Source organism: Canis lupus, chromosome 23 (assembly GCF_003254725.2).
Source record: "Canis lupus dingo isolate Sandy chromosome 23, ASM325472v2, whole genome shotgun sequence".
In the NCBI taxonomy this organism is placed as follows: Eukaryota; Metazoa; Chordata; class Mammalia; order Carnivora; family Canidae; genus Canis; species Canis lupus.
Genome location: NC_064265.1, coordinates 36,303,598 through 36,327,478, shown reverse-complemented (window position 1 = coordinate 36,327,478; position 23,881 = coordinate 36,303,598). Strand labels below are relative to the sequence as shown.

General features: G+C 40.0%; 1 protein-coding gene across 2 annotated transcripts in view; it reads right to left on the bottom strand.

Moving 5' to 3' along the window:
- The window catches only part of CLSTN2 (calsyntenin 2), a 623,447-nt gene that overhangs the window by 383,783 nt on the left and 215,783 nt on the right, over nucleotides 1-23,881 (bottom strand). For both annotated transcript variants that reach the window (XM_049099645.1, XM_035704913.2), the window contains exon 2: nucleotides 6,578-6,700. In XM_049099645.1, coding sequence (XP_048955602.1) covers nucleotides 6,578-6,700 — 123 coding nt within the window. The remainder of the gene's footprint in view (nucleotides 1-6,577; nucleotides 6,701-23,881) is intronic.

Below are 23,881 nucleotides of genomic sequence, written 5' to 3'. Positions count from 1 at the left end.
CTGGAGTCCGAGCATCTAGAATTTAGTTACAGGGCTGAGCCATTGTCAGCTACGTAACCTTGAATAGTTACTTCATTTTCTTAAGTCTTGATGTTCTCATTTGCAAAACAGAATCATGATAGCTAACCTTCCTGTTTCAGTGTTGGTGGGAGGTTTGGATATAATCTTATGTGTGCCACAGCTGGCACATATGTATGTGTGTGTGTGTGTGTATGTGTATGTGTATTTATAATAAAAGGGCGTACGGATTGCAGTAACCTACAAGTATATTTTGCAACTAATTACTCTACAGGGACAGATTATAGGTGCAATTTAAGGAAATGCATTCCCAACTAATATTTATAGAGTTCTGTGCAATTTACAAACTACTTACCTACATTATTTAACTAACTGTCCCCACACTGCCCCATGACCAATCTGGGCAACATAGTTTGATGGGTGAGGGCATTAAGCCTTTAGAACAAATTCCAAACTCACTTTTCTCCTTTCTTGAACATCATTATCACAGATTATAATCACAGCATTGTATTCAGCCTAAAATGAATAAAACACTGTGGCTTATTGATGATACTAAGAACTATACTCACTGTGATTACTCTCATTTCTATCTTGCTAGGATTATCAGCACTGTAACATACTGGACATTGACTGGTGGCCAGGAGTGCTCTAGGCACTCAGCATTAGTATCTTACTTAATCCATATACTAACCCAGATGTAGGTACTGTGTTTACTCCCATTTTCAATATTAGGAAACTGTCCCTCAGAGGAGTTCAGTAACTTACCTGAGACCATACAGCTAGCAAATGGAAGAGCCTGAATATAAAGCAACATGTATCGGTCAAGCCTGTGGCTGTTCATACCCTGCATTTACTTCCCACCATGACACAGGAGCTGCACAAGCCCTCGGGGAGGATCCCTGCCACCAGGGCCCTAGGGGACCTGAAGCACAAACAAGGGTCCTGGGGCAGGTCCAAAGATAAGGGAGCAGATAGGTGGGCAGACGCTGAGCTTAGCAAGGAGGGTGACTAGAGTTAACCAGAAAGAGGGGAGAACCTTCTGCTGCAACCAGCTAATCAAACCAGGCCAAATCATGTCCCAGGCAATTTTCCAGGCAGCCTTCAGAGAGTCACCCAGCCTGAGAAGCCAGCCAATTATGCCTTATCATTCTCTGCTACCCTGTCCCTACAAAAGACAAGTCCAGACTGGCCCAATGTAGACAAATGAACAGTTCTATTATCTCTGAAAGGCAATCTAATTCCCTTCAAATTTAAAAGTCTCCACAGTTTCCTAACAGGCCTCAGTGGGGCTCATGTAGAAATTAATAAGTTCACAGTGTGCCCAGCTTGCTTTCATTATCATTTTTTGCCATGCCATGGACAGGATTTTCATTATTACTCAAGGATTTTCCTGGATCTGATTCTCTAAGAAGGTCATGTCCACAGGGCTCAGACATTAGGTTGAGAACTGAGTTAGGTCTAATGGACTTGCTGAGGTCTGAGGGAGGACTCATGACTGAATGTTGGCACCTCTAGTAATCAGGCGAAGCAGGGATCAAAGGGCAACATCACTGGGAAAAAGAACTCAGAGCAAGTGGTGAAAATCCCCAGGCTGCAGTCCCTGCCACATGGCTGGCCCGCTCTGGGATACTGAGCAAGCTGCTTGGCCTCTTTTCGAGTTGGTTACCTCCTCTACAAAAACGGGCAGAGAAAAGGGTATGGAAAACAAAAAACAAAAGACACACAAACCCTTGGATGCATTAAGTTCCTACCATGTCTCAAATCGTGATAACGTGCACCACATTCTTTAAATTTAATCAAAACAACAAATCTAGAAAGTTTGTATTATTTTACAGATGAAGATAGTGAGGCTACCATGATTAGTGATTCTAACACACGGTCACTAAATAATACCAGTAGAATAAGCCACACAGGGCCCAGGGAACGAGACTAGTGCAGTGAGAATGGGACTGCAAACTCCTACAACTATTCTGGAAAGCAATTTAACATGTTTCTGGAACTTTCTCTTTTATTCATCTATTTTTATAATTAATTAGTTTTTGTAATCCAATGTGGAGCCCAACTTGGGCCTTGAACTCATGACCCTGAGATCAAGACCTGAGCTGAGATCAAGAGTCAGGACATTTAACCAACGAAGCCACCCACATGCCCTGTTCCTGGAACTTTCAAACGTTTGACCAAATAATTCCAATTCTGGAAATCCACTCAAATGGTAGAACCAGAAAGGTAGACACAGTATATTAAAAAAGAATTGTAATAGAGAAGTTGCTTACCACCTCATACCTGTCAGAATGACTATCATCAAAAAGACAAGAGTTGAGTATTGGCAAAGATGCAGAGAAAGGGAACACGTGCACTGATGGTGGGAATGTAAAATGGTATAGCCACTATCAAAACAGTATGGAGGTTCCTCAAAAAAATTACAAACAGAAATACCATATGATGTATCAATCCCACTTCTGGGTTTAAATTCAGGATTTCAAAGAGATATCTGCATCCCCATGTCATAATTCACAATTGCCAAGATATGGAAACAACTCAAGTGTCTGTCAATGGATAAATGGATAAAGAAGATGTGAAGATGTGATACATACATACATACACACAACACAATGGAATGTTATTCAGCCATGAGAAAGAAGAAAATCTTGCCATTTGTGACAACATGCATGGACTGTGAGGACATTATGGTCAGTGGAATTAAGCACAGAGAAACAAACACTGTATGATCTCACTTGTACATGAAATCTATATGGCTTATCTGTGCAATCGCTTGTATCATATACATAATATTGCTTATATGTAGATTCACTTATATGTGAAATTGGCTTTAAAAAGCCAAACTCACAGAAATAGGGAGTAGAATGGTGGTTTATCAGGGGTGAAGAATGGGGGAAATTGGGAAATATTATCAAAGGGTGGAAACTTTCAGTTTCTAAATGAACTGAGTAACTGTATGGCCTGGTGATTATAGTTAACAACATTCGTTGTATTATTTACTTGAAAATTGCTAAGAGAGTAGATCTTAAATGTTCTCACCACACACACACACAAATGGTGAGTATTTGAGGTGATGGAGGTGTTAACTAACACTATGGTGGTAATCATTTTGCAATATAGAAGTTTATCAAATCAATATGCTGTGCTTCTTAAACTTACACCATGTGATATGACAATTTTATCTTAATAAAGCCAAAAAAAACAGAGAATGGTAAGCTATAGAAGGACGTCATGTAGCTATTTAACCAGATGCAGAATAATATTTAATGAAATGGTATGTTTTCACTAGTTTAGTGGGAAAAATAAATTGTTAGAATTGAATATGAGGGGATGCCTGGGTGGCTCAGCAGTTGAGCATCTGCCTTCGGCTCAGGGCATGATCCCAGGATCTGGGATCGAGTCCTGCATCGGGTTCCCTGCAAGGAGCCTGCTTCTCCCTCTGCCTCTGTCTCTGCCTCTCTTTCTGTGTCTCTCATGAATAAATAAAGAAATCTTTAGAAAAAAAAAAGAATTGAATATGAGGTATGATCACAATTTTTGGAAAAAAAAAAAGAGTAGAAAACTGACTGGAAGGAAATACACCAAAATGTTAACAGAAGCTCTCTCTGGAGGTAAGAAAACACATTTTTCATGCTTTTTTGTGTTTCACTATATTTTTCACATTTTCTACAATAAACACTTATTGTCATAATCAGGAAAAATACAGTAAAAGCTATTCCATATCCCTGATTTTGCATTTATATGCAAAGCACACTCATGACTTCCTATGTAAAATACATAGGAACTTTTTTCTTAGAAAAGTTTTTAAATGGGGGAAATCACAAAAGAGATGAGACAGAGCAAAAATGATATGGCTGGAACCATCTCCCAACAAGCTTAGAGCTCACCTCATAGGCTAAATTGGAAATAAAGACCAGTGGGAAAGGGGTGGAAAAACTGACACACAATACAAGAACAGTTGATAAGGGGGAGACTAAAAGCTGCAGTTGACTTCCAGAACTGATGGAGCTGGCAGATATGAATTTTTCAATTTTATGAGAATGATAGGGATCTGAAATAAATCTTCAGTATTTTCTTTTTAAGATAAATGTTTTAAAATAAACGTCTGTAGCATGGATGGATGGCTAGTGCCCGTGTCCTGTCTTAGAGCTGATCATAAATAACACTGAGAAAAATAGCTTTGACCATTCCAAAAAGCACCTTTATTTTTTACTCTTAAGAGCTTTGGAAGATTATATTTTGATGCATTAAGCTAGATCTTTTTTATGCAGCTACAAATATCAAGAGGAGCATAGAAATTTTCTTCAGATGGAAATAACTACTCAGGGCTTGGCTTAGAAGCAAATCTTAGTTTCCAGATGTGCCTGAAAACCAGTGGGCACATCTAATGGTCAGAATATAAATTCTACAAATTCAAGTTTAAAGAGGCATTGGATAAATTGATTCATGAATTACGAAGCCCATTGGTGAATCTTAAGGTGGAATTATTAATTGTTCTGCAGCCCCATAACCAAGGAAAACAAGTAACCTCTTATAAGTTCAACCTTCAAATATCAGATTTACTTAAACTGTTTTTCTTCCCACTTTGATCTGTGCATTAAAGAGCTTATATCTTTACTGTAGGACAGCTTCTTCAACAACTTCAGTTTCTTAGTTCACTATTGTAGGAGAACAGGGTTATGCTGAGGGTAGACATAATGAGGAATCAGACACATCCTTCATCTTTCAAAGCATTAGCTTCATTACACTAAAGTGACTTAATGGCACACATTTACTTCCTGTTTAATATGTCATGGGTTTTTTCCTGTTACATTTTAAAGAGGAATCACACACTCGAAAAGAAAGGTGAACGAGAGGACCTGCTTGATGGCAGGACCTCTGTACATAGACTGTAGAGAAGGGGCTGAGGGAAGCCAGGAGCACATGCTCTGTCTAAAGATGGAAGCAATGACTCAGCCCTGTGTTTCTGATCTGGTTCATCAAGATAAACCAGAATCCTGCCTTTTTATCCTAAATCTCCCAATTTTTAAATACTGCCTCTATTTTGTTAAGCATACAGTGCATGCCAAACCAAACATTTCCATCACCCAAACAGTTTTGCTAGTGTTTATTTTAAACTCTCATTCCCAGAATGGGGGGGGGTACGGGGGAGGGTTAAGAATTGCTGATTAACCCTAGTATCACCTAGTTATGCCCAAGAAGTGGAGGCACTGGAATATTCCCAGGCTGGCAGAGAAGGTGTGGGGATGACAACTCATCTTTTATGGAAAAGACAGCATAAGATTCACACTTCCAAGTGGAATTTGTTGAGCCAGGACCTCTGAGGATGGCTGGAGGACATATGGAAATATCCTAATCCTAAACACCATGGAAGTCACAGTTAGGTGCCATTTGTGGTTATCATTCTACATATAATAATGATAAAGCCTTCTTCTGAGAGTCAAGATATCTCCCCCATGCTCCAAAAGAATGCTTATGGGTTTATCTTCACGTAACACTGAATTTCCCCATGTAACCCACCTCCTTGCTCCTTACTTTACAATGTTCTGTAATGAAAAAAGGGCCTTCATAGAGCTTATCTCTTAGAAGTGTGAAAGAACTGATTTTTTTTTTTTCCCAAGTAGCTCATAATGTAGCAGACAAACTGTCAGAAAAAATAGACTTCATCATGGTGAAAACTTCAGCCTGGCACCCATCTATCATAAAGCAATCTTCTAGAAATCTTGAAAACCTTCATTAAATTTCCTGTCTTTCTCCTGACAGTTATAAAATGTTAACAATATTATTCATGATGCAGCATCTTCAGAAATTCTTTGTCCATTCTCTCCTCCCCTACCACCAGCCATCCCCTTCTCTTTGCCAAAATCTGTGTAAAAATGAGACATAGCCATATTCTTCACAGACCCTTCCTGAGGCCTGGCCCTTACAGGATGTTAGAGAAGGAAGTAGTCATAATTTTGATGATAATAAGAAGACTCTCTAGCCACATGCTGCAGAAAGCAAAATGGCACGGTCTTCTGATTCTTCCACCAAAAGCCACACCCACTGTGAAGCTTGAGGGCACAGCCCTGTTCTATCCTTAGCAAATATTTCCTGGTCCTTTTTTTCTTTCCCTTTTCTCTTGCCAACCTACCAAGCTATAAGTCTCCACCTGTTCATGATATATGGATAGTGGGGACAGGGGCTCACAAACTAATCCATCCATAGGTCATCTTTCTAGAGGGAAAATTATCCCCCTACAGACTCTACTAGCCCAGGTTTTCCAATCCCAAGAGGCTACCTCAGTAATATACCATCTCTCAGAAAACAAAATAAAGGTATTGCATTGGAGGCAATACCAAGGAAAAAAAATCAGAAATCAGAAATCAGAACCATATCAGATATCAGAACCATAGCAGCAGTCAGAAGAGGCATACAGCTTTGAAATCACAGGATGATCTATGAGACACACAGGGGATGATATATATATATATATATAGCCGAGGCCTGGGCTCTGTAGAGGTTTCCCAGCATGTCTCCAAACTGAGCCAAGCACAACCATAGTAAGCCATCATCTTACCTGCAAAAGGAACTGGTGCATCTTTATCCAGGGCTACAAGTGGTGGATCCAAGATGACTGTGTCATTGTTCTCAGTTATGACTCCGTGATATGAAGTCTCGATCCATGGTTTATGCTTGTTGACTAGAATAGAATGGAAAAACAAAATAAAGTTTGACTTTCAAGGTCATCACTTGACTAGCTAATCCATAATAATATTAATAATAATACAATTATAATATTGATATTATATAATATTAATACTATGATAGTATTAATATAATATTAGTGATAGGCTCTCATCCAACAACCACATGAGAAAAGAGCATGTTAGTCCCATTTTATACCTCAGTAACCTTCAGAAAAGTGAGATTCAGAGAGAAGTTCAACAATTCACGTAAGGTACACAGGGCAGCATCAAGACTCAAACACATCTTGGGCTCTAAAACCATGGATCTTTAACCTTACCCAAATCCCCTTATTTCTACTTCTGGATCCCCAGTGTAGACGGCTACTGTTAAAAACTGGCTAAAACCTTTAGTTCATAAATGTTACTATTAATAGATGTTTCAGGGTTAAAACCCATTATCAATCCATGAACTAGCAGATCATGGCTGTGTGCTTGAATTTCTGACCTCATTTCTGACCTCCTAATCTGATCCATCATTACATATTGTTACTGCATTTTATATGCATACGTATCTGTATAAGTACCAACATATGTGTAAAGATACAACAGACATTTGAATAATCTCTGATCACTTGAAAACTATGTCTATCTTAATGGTCTAAATTACCAAGCAATTTAAGTTGTTCTTCAGTAATTTGACCAGGTGAATGATACATTATCTATTGGAAAATTAACACACTCAAAATTCATACCAAATAAATGTTACTGTTTGAACTGTGACCCTGGAAAAAAAAGATAGGTAGGAGTCCTAACCTTCAGTACCTTGGAATGTGACCTTATTTGGAGAGATTCTTTAAAGGGGTAATCAAGTAAAAATGAGGTCATCTGGGCAGGCTTTAATCCAAAATGACCGGTGTCCTTACAAAAAGGGGAAATTTGGACAGAGACATACATTCACACATGTGATTGCCTGTGTTCTGTTGCCACCAGCCAAGGAACTACCAAAGCCAGGAGAGACAGCCTGGGACAGACCTTTCCCTCATACCTTCAGAGTAAGCATGGTCCTGTCAACAACTTTATTTCAGGTTTCTGGCCTCTAGAACTATGAGACAATAAATTTTTGTTATTCTAAGCCACATAGTTAGTAGTACTTTGTTAAGGCAGTCCTAACAAATGAATACAAGAAACTTATCATCAACAGGCACTCATGAAGGGTAGAGAATTTAAATAAAACTTGTGCTGGGGGGAGCCCACATGGCTCAGTGGTTTAGCGCCACCTTCAGCATAGGGCCTGATCCTGGAGACCTGGGATCAAGTCCCACGCCAGGCTCCCTGCATGGAGCCTGCTTCTCCCTCTGTCTGTGTCTCTGCCTTTCTCTCTGTGTTGTCTCTCATGAATAAATAAATAAAATCTTTTTTTTTTTTTTAAAAAGAACAAAAAAAACCTTGTGCTAGGGTTGGTGTAATATTCCTATGTGAATATCCCATATCTGCCAATTCCAGATTTGTTCAGACCCAGCCATCACCTCTCTGGTGGGCTGCAGTGGCCTCCTGACTGGTCTTCCAGGAAGATATCCTATCCCATTCCAATCCATCCTCTCCACAGGCATTAAACATAATCCTCAAATATTAATCTGATTACTCAACTGTGGTCTCCTTGGTTTGTCCTTTTACACTCACACAAGTCTGAGTGCAGAGTAGGTGCTTTAGAAATAAAATAATAGGTTAGAGGGAGTCCTAGAATAGTCAGAGACGTCCTGATACCAATTCTCACACCCTGCTTCACAGTTTGAAAGATACTGTCATATATGTAATGATACCCACAGCAACCTAAGAGGTAGGTGTGATCATTATGAAAATGATGAAGAAACCATTTTTACAAGCCACAGGGTTAAAAATTAATAATTGGGAAGACCAAAAACGCTCATACTTGGTGATATCCAAAAAGTACACACATGTGCACACACACATATCATATTATAATATATAGTCATGCACATTATAATATATAACACACATTATAATATACATATTATAGTACAGAATTTTCAGTAGCCACCGCAAAGCAAGAGCTTATAAAATTGAGAACATCTCTGCTGCAGTGGCTCCTGTCCCCTTCCTGAACCATCATGCTTCAAAAGGTCACTTAAGAGTTGCTCCAGGATTGGTGGTAGCCTCAAGGTGGCCACCATATTGCTCCCACTCATCCATTCCACAGCACAGCAATCATGAACCAACCAAGAGGCAGTTTAGTGGGGCAGGGACACAAGCCTTTCTCTTCTTAGGTCTTGTCTACTGAGATCCATTTCTGAGGATTGGATCATGCCCAGGGCAGAGAACAGCTCTGCCCACTGCAGGTCTGAATGGGACATCAGGTTCCTCCATGCTCACATGCTGGCATTCAAACCAGTGCTTCATTATGGACTCTGGAAGAATTACAGCCACCCTGGGCTGTCCCCACATGCCTTTGCTCTTTTATTAGCCATCAACACAAATGCAATGTAAATAATTTGCAGCTGTTGAGAGAAACAATTAATCATTTTTCTCCTTTAATTAAACCTATGGGTCTATTCATTAGAAATGTGTATAGAGGATATGCCACAAGCTCATCCAGTGTTTCAGATTCACTGTAGCACTTGACGCGATGGCAGACAACAAAATCTAGAGTCACAGTTGCTGGGTTTCAAGCCTGGCTTAGTCAATTCGGGCTGGTTCTATGTGAGTCAGTTGGCCACTCAGAGTGTCAACTCCTTCAACAGTAAAATGGGGAAAATGATATCACTCGCAGGGTTGTTATGTCATTCAGATGCCCTGGGCTGGACACACAGTCCCTGACCTTTCATTACTCAGACTCATCACCCTGCTTTCTGGGCACTGACCATGTCAGTAGGTAGGTGACTTCTAGACCTTAGGGTTGAGTGGGATTGGGTTTATTTCCTTCTCTCTATAGGCCTGCCACCCTTTTCTCCTTTTAGTTGAGTAGCTATCACATATTAGGCATTTTACATACATTCATTAATCCTTACCACAGCCCCATTAGGTAAGATTTTACACCTCATTTTGCAGGTGAGGAACTGAAGCTCAGAGGGGTTTAAATGTTCCTTTTTTGGAAAATACAAGTGTTAATATCCCTACAATTTCCTCATTTTTCTCCCACCTTCTAACTTACTTCAGATCTTTCTTGACTTTCTCTTTGTCAAAATTGATAAATATTTGCATTTTGATGTGTAAGCAAAATTAAATCTTCTTTGCTTTGTCAGTAGATCGAATCCTCATGGTTGCAAACCAATAACTTAAATTTACATTATTTTGACTGTGAGACTTTTGTTCATGGCTGAGCCAAGTATTATATGCAAGGATTACTTTTCCTTCTTAATGGTTCAACTGTCATTCCACAGGTGACATTCTTTATATCCAGACCAACTGGACTGTTGATCCATTCACACCATCAAATAACTGAAATATTTGAAACCATCCTCCTTTGTATATTCATTTTCTGAACGTAATAATTATCTTTTTCTTTCTATTGAGTTATGAAACACATGACCTTTTCCACAATTCCCAAACATATTATAGCTTTTTAATCATTCCATCTATTACTCATTTCTCATTTGCAAAATGGAGATAATTCATAGCAATATTGTAAAAATTGCATGAGATCATTTAGGCAAATCTAGTACTCCTGACATGAATAGGCATTCAAATATTCTTAAGTTCCTCTAAGCCCATCTCATGCTTCTGAGTGGCTGAAGTATGGCCTTGCACTCTCAGAGGTAGTTAGCCCAGCTCCATTCATTCAACCAATATTTACGGGGCACCTAAAATACGCAAAAACAGCTTAAGGTTTGAGAGTAAATAGGTGGGGGGGGGGGGGGGGTGGTTCCTGAAAGAAATATTTGACAAAATTTAGCATCCATTCATAATCAAAATGATCAGCAAATTAAGATTAAAAGGGAACTTCCACAATCTGATAAAGAACTTTTGTAGAAAGTACTTTAGTAGTGCACTACTCATGTTGTACTGGAAGTTCTAACCCATTCAATAAGGCAAGAAAAAATAATATTGTAAATTAAAAAGTAAAATTGCCTTTATTTGCAAGGAACATGAGCCTCAATGAAGCAAATTCAATAGGATCTACTAAAATGCTACTAGAATAAATGAATTTAGGAAGACCATGGTACATAAAGTCAATATATAAAAATCAATCATATTTTTATGTACTAGCAGTAAACTATTGGAGATTTAAACAAAAATACTAATATGATAATATCAACAACCATGAAATATTTGGGAATAACTCTCACAAAATACATGTAGTAACTGTATAGCAAAGACTCTAATAAGATATTGCTGAAAGAATTTAAAGAGGATCTAGAGCAGTCTTACTGGAGATATAGACGATGTTTATGATTTGGTAGAGTCAATATAGCTAAATGTAAATTTTTCCCTAATTGATTAATGCAATCCAAATCAAAATAATAGGATTTTTTAAATGGATAATCTAATTCTAAAAGCTATGTGGAAATGAAAACATCTGATATAGCCAAAACAACTCTGAAACAAAGGGCAAATTTAAAAGACTCACACCACTTGATTTTAAGCTTATTATAAAGCTACTCTAATCAAGTATTAAGGTTTTAACATAAGATAGACAAACAGATCAACAGAAAAAATAAAGAATGCAGAAAAAGATACACATATACATGATCAATTAATTTCTTTTTTTTTTTGATCAATTAATTTCTGATAAACTTTCCAAGAAAATCCAATGGAAGGAAGGATAGTCTTTCATTTATGCTGCAAAAAAATTGGATATCCATCTTTTTAAAAAAATATTTCAATTATACTGCACATTACACACAAAAATTATCTTGAAATGGACCATCGTCCTAAATGTAGGACTTAAAAGTTATGAAACCTTTAAAACATCCATAAAAGAAAAGCTCAGTGTCTTTGGGTTAGGCAAAGGTTTATTAGGAGGAACAAAAAGAATACTGAATAAAAGATAAACTTGATACATCAAACTCCATAAAACTATAAATTTCTATTCTTTGAAAACACTCTACAGAAAACATGTTTTTAAAAAGCCACAGACTGGGGGCAGCCCCGGTGGCCCAGCGGTTTATGCCGCCATCAGCCCGGGGTGTGATCCTGGAGACCCAGGATCAAGTGCCATGTCAGGCTCCCTGCACGGAGCCTGCTTCTCCCTCTGCCTGTGTCTCTGCCTCTCCCTCTCTCTCTCTGTGTCTCTCATGAATAAATAAATAAAATCTTAAAAAAAAAATAAACCACAGACTGGGAGATAATATTTGTGAGACATATCTCACAAAGGACTTATATCCAGAAATATATAAAGAACTCCTGCAACTCAATAATGGGAAAAATCATCTGTAACAAGGGGGGAGGGGGGCAAAAATTTGAACAGACCTGTCACCAGAGGAAATAAGAACATGAAATGATGTTCAACATTAGTAGTTATCAAGGATATGTAAGTTAAAGCCACAATCGGATGTCACCACACCACCACTAGAATGGTTAAAATAAGACCGACAATACCAAATTCTAATGAAGATGTGAAGCAATTGAAACTCTCATACACTGTTGGTATGAATGTAAAATAATACAGTCACTTTGGAAAATAGTTTAGCAATTTCTTATAAAATGACTCAGCAATTCCATTCCTGGGATCTATCCCAAGACAAATGAAAACATAAATTACCCAAAAAGACTTGTATGTAAATGCCCGTAGAATCTTTATTCAAAATAGTACAAAACTGGAAAATAAAATGGCTATCAACTAGTGAATGTATAAACAAACTGCAGTGTATCTATATAATGGACATCTATTCAACAGTAAAAAGAAATCAGCTACGGATCCATACAACAAAATGGTTGAATATCTAAAGCATTTCTCTGGTGAAATGAAGTGAAAGAAGTCAGACACAAAAGACTACAGGCCTCTTTGACGCCATTCATGTGATATTCTAGAAAATGCCAAAGTATAAGGGCAGATTATGGATCAGTAGTTGTCAGGGTCTGGGGGTGGAGTAAGGTATGCTATAAAGGGACACAAGGGAACTTGTGGATGATGGAACTGTTGTGCATCTTGGCTGTGGTGGTGGTTACATTTCTGTGCGCCTTTGGCAAAATTTAGCAATCTGCACATTTCAAAAGATTAAATTTTATTATATATAAATTACACATATCATTTATAATGTGGTAAGAACAAAGTTCCTATTTTCAAGGGTCCCTCAGACTGGAGAGGGATCCATGATAACCGGTATGGCAAGAGATCGATAAGCAAAGAAAAAGCAGATTGCTCCAGAAAAAGAAAGGAGAAGTACTAATCCAGGCATGATTATATAGAATTACTTCCTGGAGACAGTAGATTTGAAGTTATGAGCAGTAGGAATCAAGCAGGGATAAAGGTTGCAGGGGTTCCAGGCAGAGGAACATGCGTGGGAAAAGACCAATGGTGAAAGCACTTGGTGCACCACAGGGGAAATGTGAATAGTTAGGTTTGGTTGAGAATGAAGTCTGAGGGGCAAGTCCAGCCAAGAGGCAGGACTCACAGATAGTATCTACATCACCCAGGGCTTAATGGCATTGGCATATATGGATTCATCCAGGAGCCACTTCCAAACGCTGGCTTTGTGGGACACCAGAGAATCAACTCCTTCCAGAAAAAAGCAATAGGTGTTGATGCTTGTGCCTTGGCTGTTGTTTCTTATGCAATCTGTTCCCTCCCTTGACAACTGTTCTGCCTTTTTGTTCCAACAGACTGAGGCCAGTCAGCTCATGCTTTTTTCTATTTGGATGTAACTTCAGAAGAGCTGACTTTTTATCAGTTCTTCACGAGATAACGTCCCTATTACATAATTCTTCTCGAGGCTGAAGTTTGTCATATCATGTCCCCCGAGGACTGCTTCTTGCTTCTATCTTGTGTCTTTCCCACACTGTTTCAGCATCTGGAGAAATGCCTGTATCTTTGCACTAATACAGAGGAAACACCAGTGTGATATTTCTGCTCCATTTACAGAGAAATTAGGTCTTGCCACCCAATACGTCTTTAACTAGGGTGCAGATGCATTCTTAGGAGCACTCGTTGCCTTCCTCTCTTTGCCTCCACCTTTGAAAAAGTGCATTAACACTCAATCCAAGCAGCAGGGCCAAGCAGCTGATGATTTACCCTTTCAATCTTTCTACTCTCATCCTAAAGTTGACCCTCAGAACTTCAATACCTCCTTCTGGGTAAAAGTGAACTGTTAGTTAAAAAAAAAAAAAATACTGTACTGATTACAAAATGCTCTAGAAAGGTTAACTTACACCCCAGTAAATAGGTCAGTCTCATGGTCAGGCTGGTCTTTTGCCTGTGGTGCCCAGTTTTCCCCTTCTGATCTGATGCCCTGGCAGAGGTGCTTAGTCCCCTGGTGGATATCCAGCCCCAGGGGAAATCTATGGGTAGAGTAGGCTGGGCAAGTTGGTTGGATCTTTCAACCTTCATTTAAGAGGCAGGCTCAGAACCTATCATTTATTTAGTGATGGATACAGTTCTTAAAAGATTTTATCTATCTATCTATCATCCTTTATTTATTTATTTTAGAGAGAGACAGTGTGAGTGGAGGGGAGAGCAGAGGAGAAGGGAGAGGAAAAGGGAAAGAATCCCAAGCAGACTCTGTGTTGAGCATGGAGCCCAGTGTGGGGCTTGGTCTCATGGCACTGAGATCACGACCTGAGCCAAAACTAAGAGTGAGCCACCCAGGTGCCCCTGGTGATGGATAGTTGAGATAATAGTCTATTAGGAGTTGGGGCTGGCATTCATACAAGGTCACTCAAAGTTTAGGAGGAGCTGAGAAGCCATTAAAATCAGAGAAAGCTAATCTGCCAGGAGACAGAATTTGGGAGCCAATAACCAGAGAGAAGAGAAGCACCCCAAGCAGCTACATTCATACTTGTTTTCTAGTCGAGGTCCTGCTCAGCCTTCATGGACTCATCAGCCTGCTGTGTCTGAGGTTGCCAAGTGAAGCTTTTCATCTGTTCTGCCAAGGTACCAATTTTTTTCTATTTATCCTAGTTTGAGTAGGGTATCTGTTCTTGTAGTAAAATGATTCCTAACTACAATAATTGTAATAGCATTGTTTTTTAAAAAAAGATTTTATTTATTTTTTCATGAGGGACACACAGAAAGAGGCAGAAACATAGGAAGAGGGAGAAGCAGACTCCTTGTGGGGAGCCTGATGTGGGACTTGATCCCAGGACTCCAGGATCACGAACTGAGCCAAAGACAGATACTCAACCACTGAGCCACCCAGGTGCCCCTATAATATCATTTTTATTTTTTTAATTTTTTAAAAAAGATTTTATTTATTTATTCATGAGAGACCCAGAGAGAGAGCGAGAAAGGCAGAGACACAGGCAGAGGGAGAAGCAGGCTCCATGCAGGTAGCCCGATGTGGGACTCGATCCCGGGACTCCAGGACCACGCCCCAGCTGAAGGCAGGCGCTCACTCACTCCTGAGCCTATAATATCATTTTTAAAAGTATTTTTATTCCCTTCTCCAGAGTGAAGGTAGGATAGGATCTCTGTCCAGGTGAGAGGTCAGCCTGTCTATAGGCAAACCTAATCCTGCACTTCCCTATTTAGGATCCATCAGCAGTAATCCTGCCTTCAACTGCAAGATCAGACAAAGCCCCTGAAGGCATCAGCTCCCTGATTACCCACACCTTTGCCTTCATTGTGCCATCTCTTCCCCTCCTCTCCTTCCTTCTGACTCCTGCTTGTACATCCTTCCAGCTCTACCTCCTCCAGTTGTCCTTCTCTGCACCCCACATCACCCTGTACCACCTGCTCTCATGCAACAGGCCCACCACATTGCCATTAGCTGTTGCCCTGCCCCTCTTTCCCATGGAAGCATGAGCCCTCTTCAGGGAGAAGCAGCGTTCTAGTCACTACGATATACACAGGACCTAACACAGTGCCTAGCACACTGGTAAATGAGGTGAGCACACTGCTGCCTTGCTGGCACCTCCAATGCCTGAAGCAATTAGTGGCACTTTGATTCTAGTGAGCAGGTATTCCTACATCACCCAAATAGAAAGAGGGCGTGCCTCCCAAATCATAAGGTGACATTTGCCATCACTTAATTAGAGGCAATGTATCTTTCTCACTAGAGGTACCAATTAGATAGTTTTAAATACAAATCCTATGTGTGTGACTCATACATGCAAATATTCACAGAAGATGAGGGTTACATTCACTGTTTTAATTGGATTGAAAAAGCATTTGAGGAAAAGATGACTTAACTGCTTGATAGGTACTTTCAGTGAAGTTGGCATGTTGCTTTCCTTCCCTTCCTACCTCCTTTCTTCTATCCATCTACCCATCCATTTATTCACCATTCCTATTTTTTTCTTCCCTTCCATCTGTCATTTTCTACCCATAAATACTCAATTGTATGGAGTGTGGGTTCTCTCAAAGTCTTTACCCCAGCCTGGGGATGAACCACATGCCATTATCCTGTTGGGTACTAGCATGTGGGCCAGGATTAAGGCTGGGGAGAAATGCACACTGGGGGATTGTGTAATCCTACAAAAGTAAGTTTCAGTTGTCTCCACATAAGCCATCTGGACAGAGCCATCTGCCCAAAGCTTGCCCTAAGACAAAGCCTGAGATTGGGTTCAAGGAGTACTGGGCTTCTTGTCATAGTTCCATGTAACCAACAGGGTATCTTACGCAAATCTTTCAATCTTCCCAAACCTCTGCTCCCTCTCCTTGATAAAATGGAGGTAATACCAATGCAGGGTTACTGGAAGGAAGATAAAGTGAGACTCTGGGTCAGAGCTGACTCAGTGACTAGCATGTTGTATGTCCACAGCAAAGCACTCTTGATTCTAAAGATTAATACCACAGGCTGGGGTCAAGACCCACATGGGACCCAGTGTGCCCCAGGTAGACAATGCTCAAGTTACCCTGTAAACCTGTTGGTGGGCTGCAGACCTAACAGAACTCCCAGGGGTGGGAAAATTGGTTAAGTCTTTGAAGAAGATTGGGAGCCATTCAAGAGGATCATTTGGAATAGGAAGAAGTAGGGTGGGGATTCTGATAGTTTAATGTTCCCACTAAGTTGCTGGAGCCAACTCATTTTTCCACACAAAATGTCTTACCTACTGAACAAAATGACTTACATCTATAATTCCCCAACATTGTTATTCCTTCAATATCTCATACTTCACTGCCTTTTAAACATTTTTAACCCCTAAATCCAGCCCTTAACTTACTTTGGAGTTGATGCTACTAAATGCAATTGTCTAAAACTCTTTCTGTAATCACTACTGCTCATTGTAGCTAATCAGGAACTGCTACTCCCGAGGGACTAGTATGTGCCAGGCTCTACAGCTGTGATCTCATTAAGTCCTTACAACCTTCCCCGTGAGAGGACAGCACGGGCTCCATTTCATGGATGAGGCTATGGAGGTTTAGGGTGCTTAAATGAATCAAGGTCATGGTCCCTCATGGAGAAACTGAGACCCTCACTCCAACTGGATATTCTTTTCTGTGACCAGAGATCAATACAACAACACATGTTTGTTTCCATCTCCTGTGGATCCAGCCTTGGACCAAGTGCTCTAGGGAGTGCAAAGAGACAAAACAGCCATGACTGAAATCAATAGGAGAACAGTCAGGGTTCTCCAGAGAAACAGAACCAATAGGAGATAGAGATATACATATACATATACATGCATACATATATACATGTGTGTATGCATACATGTGTGGATATATGTGCATAAATAAGGGGATTGGCTCACAAGATGATAGGGGCTGGGAAATCTGAAATCTATGGGGCAGGATTACACGTTGCAAGCTTAGACAGGAGTTGATACTGCAATCTTGAGCAGAATTTCTCCTTTTCTGGGAAAACTCATCTTTTGCTCTTAAAGCCTTTCAACTGATTGTATGAGGACCACCCACATTATTGAGGGTAATCTCCTTTACTTAAAACCAATTGATTATAGATGTTAGCCACATCTCCAAAATACCTTCACAGGAACGCCCAAATTAGTGTTTCATTGAATAACTAGGTACTATGATCTAGCCAAATAGACACATAAAAATAGCCATCATGCTCATTGAAGAATCTTAAAATGTTATATTCAAAAATGGGTGAAAGGATTTGATGTGACAAGGCAAATTCCTTTTAACCTCAGATAGAAACACCATATTTTTGTTTCTCTACTGGCAAACTAATAAATAAAACCTTTGTGGCTTAAGATATCAACTTTGTTCCAGAGGATAGGAAATGTGTGATACATTTTTATTGCAAATTCCATTTCATGCCTTAGATCCCAAGATGTTCAGAACAACGAATGGCAATTATCTGGTTTATAGTATATTCACTGCAAAATGCTCATCTGCTTCTTACTGCTTTAGAAAGAAAGCACTGGCAGGCCAATTTCACTTCTTATTTATGTGGACTATCTGGCTCCTTTCTAGGAAGTTGTAGAATATCAGAGGTAGAAGAGAGGTACAAAAAAGCCTCTCTTCCACCACCACCAAATACATAATCCTAATAAAGCTATAAGCCAAATACTATAGGTCACCCTCATGATCAGCCCCAAGTATCAGGGTTTTCAGACAAAGTGGTTCCATTTGCAATTAAATGTCTACAGTATCATCAGCTCAGGCACCACTGACCCAGGGAAGCATTCTTTGAGCCTTCCCTTTTCCTCCACCCCTGAAGATATACCCAGACTGAATTAGGTGTCTCCTTATGCCCCCATATCCATCTCCCTATCTTAGCACAGTGAGGACCATACTGGGCTGTAAATATCCTTTGTGTTTTTCCTCTAGCAGATGGTGGGGAAAGATGCTGATTGTCCATGTCTCTAACCTAACCCTCTCTAACCCTAACACAGCAGTTCTTAAAGTATATATGGCCCAGGAATTCTTGGGGGTGCCTGAGACCCTTGAGGGTTCACAAAGACAAAACTATGTTCATAAAAGTACTGAGATACTATTGGCTTCCTTTGTTCTCATTCTCTCTGGAGTTTTCCAGAGGCTATAGAACATGAGACCACAACAGATTGAATGCAGAAGCAGACAAGAGAATTCAGCTGTCTTCTATTAAGCCAAACATTTGCAAAAATGTAAAAAAAAAAAAAAAAAAAAGGCACTTTCTTCACTATTTTTTGGCTTTGGATAATTTGGTTATTTTTAATAAAATATTTTTGTCAACGAGATATGGGTTTATTATTATTATTTTAAGTGAATTAATAAATGTATATGTTAAATTTTATCAGCTTTAATTAGTAATGCAATAAACAATTGATATAATCCACATAAACATAAATTCTTTAGAGTTTTCAGTAATATGAGTGTGAAAGTGTTCTTTAAAAAAGTTTGCTCTAAAAAAAAAAAAAAAGTTTGCTCTATGATCTGACAAAGGATTTACAACACAGTACTTACTCCTTCCTTATGTAGGAAGAAAGAGAACAGATGTGAATGGAGAAGACAGAGGAGAGAGAAAACAAGGAGACAGAGGGGAGGGAGGGAGATAAAAGGTATCTAAAGTTGTCAAGGGGAGACTCACATAATCAATTCTCAGGTTCAACTCAGTTGGAAGCAAGTTGGTCAATGTAGTGACAAGATCAGCCCTTTCTCTGGATGTGAAAGAAAAGCAACTGGTTGACTGAACAGCTTGCACACTGATTGTTGCTATACCAGGCGGCTAATAGAGCTTCTGATTCTTTTGGAAAAAGGAAGAGGAGCATCTTCTCTTGCTGTATGAACTTGAGCACATGCTGTCAAGAGAATAATTGTCTGAAATCACAGTTTTTATATCTCTTGCAACCTGGTTGGAGAAACTGCCATAAAAAAAGAAACAAACTTCATAAATCATTCCTGCAAAAGGCATCAAAGGTTAAAAGCATCATGATGAATTTCTGAAATAAATCTGTACTCTGAATTTTCAGAGTGTTTGGGAGGCAACCAGTGTGTCTCAAAAGAGAAATCATGATCTTGGTGATTTTAAAGGGTAACTCCACTGTTAAAGGTGTCAATTTCTCCTAGCTGTAAATAGAACAGGTATGTGCCAGCTAGAAGAGTCTCTCAATGCTTAAGGCATCTTTCCCAAAAGAGATATGTGAGATCCCTAACTGTACCAGTACTAGGTGTGGGGCATGACACATGGTGGGTACTCAACAAGTTTGTGTTAAAAGATCAATGAATGAATATGCTCTTACTGCTTTTGTCAACCCATGTATAATGTTTCTTCCCCAAATATGAATTCTCTTAACCAAGATTTCTGGTTTGGACATATTTACTTCTGAATAATTTTTGATCCATCAAGAGAATGTTGGTTTCCACATATACCAACACTACTTCTGGAGATAACTGAACAAGAAAGAAACAAGGAAAAGAAAAACAAACAATAGATGGATAGGAAAGGAAATCAGTAGAACGTGAACAATGGCCTGGAGCAGTACTGCATATAGTAAGAAGAATTACATGGAATCCCACAGAATTGAGTAGGTCACAGGAGGAAAAGTAACTACTATCTCATGAAATCAGACTGTCACAGGACATTTGGACGGGAAACAAGACATGCATATTATCTTCAACAAAGCACATAAATGTACTAGCAATTAACTGATTTAGGGTTGGGACAGTCTAAAAGATTCTTATGAACACAGAGTGATAAATGGAATTAATTACACAGAGCTCATTATATTGAATTTAAGATGAGTATCATGTCATTGATAGTGCATTATTTGGTGTGCTGTATATTAGCGAAAATTGAGATATTTATAAAAACAGTTAATTCTCAACATCATTTTCTCATATATATATATTTTTAATGAGGATTGAATTTCTCAACAGATACCCTTCCCATTAAACATTTTTACAGGAACTCACTCTACTTCACAAAGGGCATGAGTCTGCTTTCCAGCTGGCATCTAGTAGGGTTAATAGAGTCCTGGTCTCTTCTGATATTAACAGGACATGTTGGTCCAGGTCCCCAAAATAAAACAAAACAAAAACAAAAAACAAAACAAAAAAATAAGATGAGATTAAACATGCAAGGATTTTACAAGAGAAAAAGAAGGAAAGGGCTAGAAGAGGCTGGAAATGATTTTAGATCTTGATGCAAGTGTAAGCCTAGTTCAGGAAAGAAGAGAATATTGAGTGAAAGACTCTTATCCTGTCCTGGAGTCTAAGTGGAACTCTATAAAGCTAAAACCCTGGGATCATCCTCTAGCCAAAGCCAGCAGACAGGGGAATCCCATGTCTCTCAGGAGTAGGTTTGCCTTAGGATCCCCCAGCATCTCCACACTCAGTCATTGGCTGGAAATGGTCCATGGAAGGCATAGCCTCAAAGCCAAGATGTCTCAACACCTAGCAGCTGAGGCCCTCATTACCTGCCCTAAGGTTGGAGGTCTAGAAGACACTTTCTCGTGACTGTAGGGCACTCAAGGTATCTGGTCATGCTCTCAGTCCCCTCTGAGTTATCTTAAAGAAAATTCTCTCATCTAGTCATTTATTCATTCAATAACTCTATCCATTCAACAAATACTTATTGAGAACCTATTATGTATAAAACTCTATTCTAGGCATGAACAATGAAATTAAGAAGTATATTCCTGCAAATATCTGGGTTTGGTTGACATAGGTAAAATGTAATTAAAACATTTGGAACAAGTGAACAGAACCTATCCTCCTCTCATATCCATGACAGTCATGAGTAATCAATCCCACTGAGTCTGGGTATGACCTTAGGCTCCTACCCAACACAATGTTTCTAGCAACCCCCATCAGTCAATAAGAAGTAGCATTTAGGATGAAATCCATCTGCCACTCTTCTCCGAGAAGAGGAGAAGTGGTGGACAATGGAGCTATGGAATGTAAAGAACACTATATATCCAGCCTAGGTAGCTATGCTGAGAATGTAGGGCAAGACGAAGATAAATAAGATTGTCCCCCAGAAAGTTGGTAATAAATCTGTTTTAAGAAAAGAGAGAGAAAAAGGACACAAAATCAGCTTCTTACTCTTATATTTTGGGTCTAACAATCTTGGAAATGGTTTCTGAGACAGATCATAATCATAATGCAGTGAACCTTCATGCCTCTGTCCTGGAATTCTGGAATCCCTTGACTTACTGGTTATTCCATGACTGTGGGAATCACTGATCGTGGGGACTCAGCAAATGTGTAATGTCTTGGAAGGAAGGTGTGATTGCATTGCGGCGATTTGGCTATTATCCTCTAGGGGTTTCTAATGCACCAAGCAAACAGAATTCCTACACAGACTCAGGTTGCCCTAGACCCAGCCCCTGGCTTCCTAGAAAACAAGGACATTAAGCTTTTGAATCTGAGTTGCATGCTCTTTTCTTAAAAATGAATCCCTAACCAGGTATAATTTATCATTCCCACTAAAATGTTCAGGAAACCCTCACCTCTGGCTGCCACTTGGGAATAGGAGGCAACTTTTGATTTCCTTCCCAGGTCTGCTCCTCACCTCACGGCACCATATCAGAAAAGGGTACCATTTTTGCTGTTGAAACAAAACCCCCAGGAGGCACCTTGATTCCTGCCTTTCTCTAACCAACAGTCCTTCCATGTCCATACATAAGCCATATAGAAGTTGCCATTTCTATACCAACATAATAGAATGTGGAACTTCTCTTCTCCCACCTGCCAACCTCTCATCCCCAGCCAATACCATCTCTTGCTTAAAACTCTGCAAGAACCCTTTAATTTGCCTCCATGTTTTCACTCTTATCCCCTACAATCCCTTTTCTACAGAGCTTCTAGAGTGATGGTTTCAAAAAGAAAATCTGATCATAAAACAGGCCATGGCCATTTCTTCTTAGAGCCTGTCAAGGTTGTCTACCACACTTAGGATAACATTCAAACTTGTTCCCAGAGTCTGTAAGCTCATTCCTGACTCATCCCCCACCACTTTTCCTCATCCACTCTTGCCCTAGCCACAGTGGTTTCATTTTCAGTCTTCAGATTTACCGAGTTCAGTCCTAGCTTAGCGTATCTACACTAAGCTGTTCCCTCTGCCTGGATGCTTTTCCTGCCAGGGCATGACTAGCCCCTCCTCACTATTCAGCTCTCAGCTCAGACCTCAGAGAACCCCTTTCACAAGACCTCATCTGAAGTATCTTCCTACTGCCCAACTCATCCTATCACACCTTGATTATTTCCATTACAATTACCACACCTAAAATTGCCTTCTGTAAGTCTTGACTTTTTCATTGTCTTTGTTCCCTCTGGAATAGAAACCCTGAGAGCAGTGGCCTTATCTGTTTTGTCCATCACTGTTTCTCCAGAGCTTAGACAGTGTCTGGCCCATGGGAAGCACCAATAAATACATGCTGGGTCGCTAAATGAACTAGCACCCATCATACTGTCAGTGAGATCAGAAAAGTGTCTGACACCAGCCTCCTCTTCTTATACTGCTCTTTCCTAGCTCAGCTTGGCTCCCTCTGGGAAGCCCTACACCCACCATGATGTTTCTCTCATCTCCCATGCTGCCATCCTGTCCTCTCTTGCACACTCACTATTATTCCCAAGGTACCTGTGATGGATCATGCTTAAACCCTCTCTGTTTCAAGGCTCTTATTTTTGTGCAGAGAACTTTAAAGGTCTTTTAACTTCCAAAGAAGGAGGCTCTCCGAGAAGGAATTCAGGGTTGAGGTAATGATTTTGAGAATGGCCTACTTGATTCACTTATGCCTTAATTTCCTTTTTATTCTCATCCCCCCCCCACCAACCCCACAAGGTGCACCCAGTGCTCAGAGCTCTTTTCATAGTACCCATGGTCTGGCCTGTGGAGACCAATTAGCAGAGCTTATCCGAGTACTGTAGAGGGAAGTCCTGCTCTTTGCCACTGCTGAGCAGAATGCTGAGGCTCCAAGCAGAGCTCTTGCCAAATTCCTACCACAGGTAGGTGACTCTAGCCCTGAGAGCATTCCCATGCTTTTGTGTAGGATTATTTGTTTTATCAACTGCCTGGCAGGCCCTTGTCTTCCCTGTGCCAATGAGTGCACCTGCTCCTCTACCCCCCACCCCCGGCTTCATACAACAGCTTCTGCCTACACAGTCTGAGCAACAGGGCTCAGAAATAAAGCTGAGAGGAGCCATGCAGGGGACAAGGTGCCAGGACCCTTTCTCTCCACAGCAGAAGCTG